At 33.2% G+C, this 7538-nt stretch overlaps 1 protein-coding gene across 1 annotated transcript; it reads left to right on the top strand.

The window, feature by feature from the left end:
* LOC109348117 lies at positions 739-6536 on the top strand. Its single transcript, XM_019588348.1, has 7 exons — positions 739-1141; positions 3716-3901; positions 4232-4413; positions 4786-4931; positions 5050-5326; positions 5409-5717; positions 6068-6536. Exons 1-7 carry the CDS (start codon positions 754-756, stop codon positions 6314-6316), a joined length of 1737 nt encoding a protein of 578 aa, XP_019443893.1. The 5' UTR covers positions 739-753; the 3' UTR covers positions 6317-6536.

Genomic DNA, 7538 nt, shown 5'->3' with positions numbered 1-7538 from the left:
TGTTATACAATTGACCCAAATAACTCGTACTATAAAATAATGAGTAAATATTAATTATAGTTTATCATATTTTTTGAACCTACCAATTTAGTCATTCAAAAAAGAAAAGACGTAAAATGGTACCAAAAAATTTTAAATATGGGTCAAATTAATTTTTTTTAGCATGTTTTACAAAATTTGGTAGAGACTAAGTTGATCCTAAAAGGACTAATTTGACTCACATTTAAAAAAATTTAGACCACTTTAAATCTTTTCTTTTTTGAGTGACTAAAATATTAAGACCGAAAAATATAAGAGACTAAAGTAGATACTTACTCTAAAATAATTTCCAATTTTTACCTTTAATGCCAGATTTCTATCTATGCCTATACAGCTAAACTTACATTCCATCTCCTTAATATTACTTCAATATATAAAAAAGTCAAACATTTCTACTTTTTTTCCAGAATTCTATTCAATGTAGTAAAAAAAAGAGAAGGCATTGATTAGTGAGCAAAAGTAGAAAAATATATTAGAATAGTATGTATCCACATGAACGTGCCACCTATAACTCTACACCTAGCCTACTACTCTGTCCACACGGTTAAGACGCTCATTCTCCCACTCTTACCCCATCACTCTTCAATTTTCCATATCCATTCACTTCAATCTCATGACCCCACATTCATAACTGTCACTCAAATCCATAATAACCCAATTCCCATTCCCCATTTATACTCAACACTTTTCCCTCACCAATTACCCACACAAATCATGTCTTCTTCTTCTTCTTCTTCTTTTTATTATTCTCATTACACTCTCTTTCTCTCTTTTACACTTTTAATCCTCTGCGGCCACCTCCACGCTCGTGATCCAGTCTCTGATGGGGTCCACAACGCTTCTAACGACACGTTTCTCAGACTCCCATCAAACGAGGTGGAACCTGATTCCACGTGTGAGCCGACGTATGGATTCTTACCGTGCACCACCACCGTATTTGGAAACATGTTCCTGATACTTGTCTATGGTTTTCTCATGTACACCGCTGCTACGTATTTGTCTGCTGGTAGCGAGCTTTTGCTTGAGATCTTGGGACCTGGCATCGTTGGTGGATTGTTTCTTCCTATTCTCGGTGCTCTTCCAGATGCCTTGCTCATTCTCGGTAAATATTCCGACATTATATATTGGTTGTCGAATGTCTAATACAAACTTTATTAATATTCTAGGATTAAAAGAAAATTTGTTTTTTTTTTTGCTTTCATTTGGATAAGGATGTTTGTGTAGCGGTAGGAATATACTACAGTGGAACACGTTTCAATCCCTTTAGTCGAGAGAGAAATTGTGACTATGATGGATTATAAGATTTGATCCAATGGTGGAAATGAATTGTGGAGAAAAACTTGTACATCAGACATATATTATTGTCCATCGATTGAAAATTTAATTATAATTAAAATTTATTCATAAATAATATCAATTAAAAATATAAATGTACTTGAATAATGTGTTTATATATATATATATATGTCCAGGCAAGTTTTATTTTGAATTGGAATCTAAACCAGTATTGTGAGAACTGGACCAACGTTTTCAATTACTAATTGGACTTGCTTAGGTTTACGGTCTGAATGGAATGAGTGATTTAACCGCATTGAATTGGAGAAATCCAGTTTGACTATGCTAAACCCGTTTAAACACATTAACTCAGTGAACCAAACGTTTTACTTAAAAATTAAAAAATAAAACATTTCTCTAATTATATATTTTATAAAAAAAATATAAAAAAATTATTTAGATATAATTATATATTTATAGAAAAACTATTAATTAGATATGAAACATATGGTCCAACCAAATGTTTTAATAGTTTAAACCGTTAATGTGTGGTTCAGGTTTCATAATATTAATAACTTTACCTTTGACGAATGGCTCTCATAAGGAAATGCTTTAAAAAGTTGAATTAATGTATATTGAAAACTAAATTAAAATAATAAGGAATGGAGAAATAAGTGATAATAAGCAAGGGTATAATTGGAAATTGAAGTATAAATATTTATTGATTTAATTGATGATAACGGAGGGGTATCATTTTGACGATGATAATGTAAAAGTTGTCTTAATGGTGCTGACAAATTCTAGGACTAAACTGGAAGTGAACAATAATTCTAAATTACTATAAAGTTCTAATTTAATGGTGTTGGAAAAGGTTTCAATGAAAAAGTTTGTAGTAAAGTGATTGATGTGGAATGCAGAATGGTCGGTTATCTTAATTTGAGGATTTTTTTAAAATAATTTGGATGCTGATTTGAAATGTTCTGATTCTCTTCTAATCACCTTGGATTATTAAAATGAGTTGTTCTATTTTGACTTTACCTTTGTATTCGCTCCTACATAGAAGAATCAGAACTTTGTTGTCGTTTTAACCTTTGCACTGGGATATTTTCATATTAAATTATTGTTTTTTTTATTGAATTTTATCTCCCTCCTCCTTTTTGCTTTTATTCTCTATTGCTTTTGGTGCTTTACTTTCATGTAGTGGGCACTGAGAAGTGAGAACCCCACCAATGGAATAAACCAATTACACAGCTTCTGTCTTTGATGCAACTTTTCTTTGCACCCCGTAACATGACTTAGTATTTCTTGTAACAGGTTATTCTGGAAATTATAATTTACTGTGTAATTATTCTTTAGACTGCAAATAGGCAAAATATAATGTTTTTGTTTGTTTAACAAAATGGCATCAAATTCATGTGTTTTACAGTTGAAGTCTTAAAATATGTCATAGTCATGGTTGAGGATTAGAATATAAGGAATATAATCAGGGTGGTGATTCACAAGGCATGGAATTTACTCCCTTGATGTGTTTCTTGAGCTCCAAGTTGTAAGGAGCTTTATTAACTTGTTTGCCATTGTACCTGTGCTTAAATGCTAAAGTTTTCTGGACTAAAATGTCAAGGGTTCGATTCATTGGGGGACAGTCATACACTCGAAAGGATTAGTTCATTACACATTGTGAGGAGATACCTTTGGTAGTCCAAAAAAAATGCTAAAGTTTTCAATTTTTCTTTTTCTTTTACATTGGGTTCCTTCTTTATATTGAACACCATGACTTGGTGATATTTCAAACTTCAAAGCAGCCCCTGGTGCATTTGTTGAAGGGAATGTCAAGTTGTTTCTGGATCTTGCCATTAAGAAACTTTGAATAGCTAAACACAATTTGAACTTCAAATGATGGTTTGGGTTGTTATGTTCTTATATCGGTTCAATTGTTAGAAGTAGTGGAACTTCTGAGTTTCTAAAATCAAGTGCAGTTCAATTCCTAACTGGCTAATAGAGGCAACTAGGCAAGAATATAAAAAATAACTGGTTAAAGGTTTAGCTGTGGGGGTTGAGTTCATAGAAATATACATTATAGTTTTCTAAAAGCAGTGAAACTTCTGAGTTCACAAAATCGAGTGCACTTCAAATCAAATCCTAACGGCCAAGTAGAGGTAGAAATTGAAGAATTTAACTTATTTAAGGTTCAGCTGACTGGCATCCATTGTTTTGAGCCATCTATTATGTTTCCTTTTGAATCAAAAAATTTTGCTCCCTAATCTTGTGTGCATCATATTTGTTTTGAATTTTTTTTAACAGAATTTCTTTTGAATTTCTCATCTATTAGGATTTATGCACTTGTAGTACTGTTATTTACTTTGTTTTTAGGTTTCTAATCTTTCTTTCTACGTTTTTCTAGTATCTGGACTTTCAGGTACTAATGAAACTGCGCAAAGTCAGGTCTCTGTTGGAATGGGTCTGCTAGCTGGGTCAACAGTTATGCTTCTGACTATAATATGGGGAACCTGTGTAATTGTTGGCAAGTGTGACCTGGAGGGTTCAATTGCAATAGATTCACGCGATACCCGGGGATTTCATTTAACTAGTATGTCATTTTATATTGTTCTTCGTTATTATTATTTTCAATTTTTTGAGAATTAGCCACTAAACGTCCTTGCTCAAGCATTGAGTTTTTTCCACAAAAAGTTCATTGTTTTATTATTTGTCACAGCATTTAAGATGAAATTAGTGATGACTGTTGTCTTGGTTCTAGATAAATTAGTTTGGAACTTTGAGGGAAGGGTTGTGGTTGAAACTGTATTATAATTCATCGTTGTCTTATCAGCCCCCCAAGAATCCATGCTGCCATAAATGTGCTGTAATGTTGACCAGTCTGGAATGTATTTCCTTACTCTAATAAATTCTCAATTTGCAGGTTCTGGTGTTAGTACTGATATTTGGACAAGTTATTCTGCTAGGATTATGGTTTTTTCCGTCCTTCCATTTTTGATCGTTCAGTTACCGCAATTGCTCAATTCAACTTCTGGAAGGCACTTCGCTGTTTTGATTGCTCTTGTTGTCTCCATCTGTTTATTGATTGTGTATTGCCTGTACCAGGTAAATTTCTTTGTATGCTGCAATTGTTTTTCCTTCCGCATTCCGACCTCTTTCTATATCCAAACACTTCTAGTTTTGTTGATAATATTTTGCATATATACGTACATATACATTTCACCAATGAAGAAATGGGTAGTGTAGGACTTTAGTCTTTTGTTATGGTTAGGTTTCTTTTATTTTTTATCATGATTTAATGAAATTAAGTTTTAATTGATATTGTGCTTAACTCTGATGAAACATTCCATGGATGTTAATCGTTATGGTTAGAACTTTCAGTAGCTGTATTTGGATGAATAACTTTATTATTTGAACACCTCATCAGTCTTTTTATTCTTCTAAAAAATGATAAAAATTAAAAAACAAATGGTGCAGGTTTTCCAGCCCTGGATACAGAGGAGAAAACTTTCATATGTTAAACACAAACATGTAATCTTAGGACTTTTGAAACATTTGAAGCAACGTGCATTGGGAAGGCTTCTAACAGAGAATGGTGAACCTAACGTAAAAATTATAGAAAAGTAAGGTTATATCTCTTTTTTGGTTTGATTTCAGAGATGTTACTTATAAATCATTCATTTTGGTCTTTTTATATGTATATCCACTTTGTTGTCTCTTCCTTCTCAATGGAATATACAGGTTGTTTGATACAATTGATGAGAATAAGGATGGTGAACTTTCTCAGGGTGAATTGAAAGCCCTGGTTATTGGAATTCAATTTGAGGAGGTTGACCTGGATCATGATGATGCTGTGATAAAAATAATGAAGGACTTTGATGTTTCGGGTGATAATCGTGTTGATAAAAAAGAATTTATTGGTGGCACTTGTAGATGGATTCAAAAGGCTAAGGGTTCTCGAGTTGCATCTGGTGATGATGGTGCACACACAATGAAGTTTTTAAGTGATTTTCACGATGTAAGTTGTAAGCCCTGGACATCATGAAGGTAACTAGTTTTTATTATTTGGAGATTATGACCGACATGGATTTTGTGCACAGGAAACAAGAAGGGAGCATGATCTTCTGGATGTGGGGGGTCAGAATGATGAAGTTGAAGAGGGTGTTGGAAATGCTAGATGGACTTCCATCAAAGCAGTGCTTCTGCTGGTGCTGGGTTCTTTTATTGCTGCTGCATTTGCTGATCCTCTGGTTGACGCAGTTAATAACTTTTCTGATGCTACAAGTATTCCTGCTTTTTTCATTTCCTTCATTGCTCTGCCTTTGGCAACCAATTCAAGTGAAGCAGTATCAGCAATAATTTTCGCTAGTCGTGATAAAAGGCAAACTGCCTCACTAACATTTTCGGAGGTTTGTTTTCTCGATTCATGTTATGTTTCATTCAACATGTAGAGTTTCAATATAAAACCATTTGGAATCAGGTCTTCCACTCAAATTACACTTACCTGGACTTATTCGGGATGATAGTTATAGTTGTGATTCAATTGGAATTCTAAATACTTTATTATGTTTTGGTTATTAAAATAACACCACCAGTGCCCAATTAAGTCTTCTTGGATAACTATGGTGCATGATGGATAGAGGAAATACTAATAAAAAGTGACAAACTAATGTTAAAAAGCAACTATATTCATCATCAACATTGCATTCTTCCACTCAAATTAGACTTACTTGGACTTAATAATAATTGTTTTTTGCAGCTATATGGGGCAGTGACAATGAATAATGTGCTTTGCCTATCAGTGTTCTTGGCCCTGGTTTATGCAAGGGGGTTAACATGGGACTTCTCTTCAGAAGTGTTGGTTATTCTGATTGTCTGCATTGTAATGGGTGGCATTGCCAGTTTCAGGACAACATTCCCTCTCTGGACATCAATAGTGGCTATCCTTCTTTATCCATTTTCCTTGGCATTGGTCTATGTTCTTGATTATGTATTTGGTTGGTCATAGACCATTGTCTAATGATGTTTTCTATGTTAGTGTGGACTTGTATGGCTCTTGAACTTCTTGGGGTTTATGCTTAGTGTAGTTTCTTTCTGAGATATTGCATGGTGTTGTTGATTCCCAGTTGGGAATGACACCCATTTGAGAATTTTAGATTTTAACTGTGCCCTTTTCATGCATTTCATTATTGATTTAATAAAGGTTGAGCAGGTACAGTTTTGACTCAGTTTACCCACAATGAGAGCTCTTCTAAATAAATAAATTATAATAAAAAATTGTGTTGTAATGTTTCTAGTTTGCAATGTTATGTATTTTTTTGTACCACTAAGAGTATCCCTCACCCTTTTTTGGTTAAGAAACTTATTCTTTTTGGGTGCGTGACTGCTACTCCCAACAAATGTGTCTCATAAGAATTGAATCATTGACATTTTAGTCATTCTGGAGATCTAGTAAGACCTTACATCACTATATCTAAACCTTGTTGGTCACAATGTTGTTTATTGATTTTTATTGATTAGAATAGAAATCTTGATAGTGAGTTTGGTTCGCATGGCTTAAATGCATTTTTATGGCACAACTTAGTTTTATCTGATGTGTGAAGTTGATTGTTACAACTTAAGTATATGAGAAGAATAAAACCTAAAAAGACTAGTTTATTAGGTGTGAAAGTCTCATAACTTAAATACAACATGAAGAGTTTATTATGCCCCTCAGTGTTAAAGTTTACAATGACTTTCACTTGATTGATATTGAATTGATGACAGTTCTTCATTTTTTGCGGTTTCCTTCACTTAGGTAACACAAATCTAAGCTATTACTTCTCACTGGAGATGCAACACACTTTCTATACTTACAAATTATATAATCAAATTATATGACCATTGCACTCTAACATTAAATTAATTGTAAGCTTAATCAGTATTTTCATTATATCATACCATAGTCCTAACTCCTAAGTAGATTGGTCATTAATTAGCTCTGTTAACATCTTCGTGATCCTTCAGAATTGTTGGTTATTCTTGTTATCTGCATTGTCAATTTTGTCATGGTTGTCTTATCCTTTCTCCCTGGCATTGGTGTATGTGTTCTCTTCACTGTGTATTTGGTTTGTCATAGACCATATAATAATGTTTTCTATATGTTTGTGCTTTAGATTCAAGAATGATAACTCTAATTAATATATATAAGACTTGATTATGTAATGAGTGGATAGATGATTATCAATTAT

This window comes from Lupinus angustifolius, chromosome LG05, assembly GCF_001865875.1.
Source record: "Lupinus angustifolius cultivar Tanjil chromosome LG05, LupAngTanjil_v1.0, whole genome shotgun sequence".
NCBI classification, from domain to species: Eukaryota; Viridiplantae; Streptophyta; class Magnoliopsida; order Fabales; family Fabaceae; genus Lupinus; species Lupinus angustifolius.
This window is presented reverse-complemented; position numbering and strand designations above follow the sequence as displayed.

Coding starts and splice junctions, on each gene's coding strand:
- LOC109348117 (XM_019588348.1), top strand. CDS start 754: ATGTCTTCTTCTTCTTCTTCTTCTTTTTATTATTCTCATTACACTCTC. Junction 3,902..4,231: donor CCGGGGATTTCATTTAACTA/GTATGTCATTTT, acceptor CTCAATTTGCAG/GTTCTGGTGTTAGTACTGAT. Junction 4,414..4,785: donor TTGTGTATTGCCTGTACCAG/GTAAATTTCTTT, acceptor CAAATGGTGCAG/GTTTTCCAGCCCTGGATACA.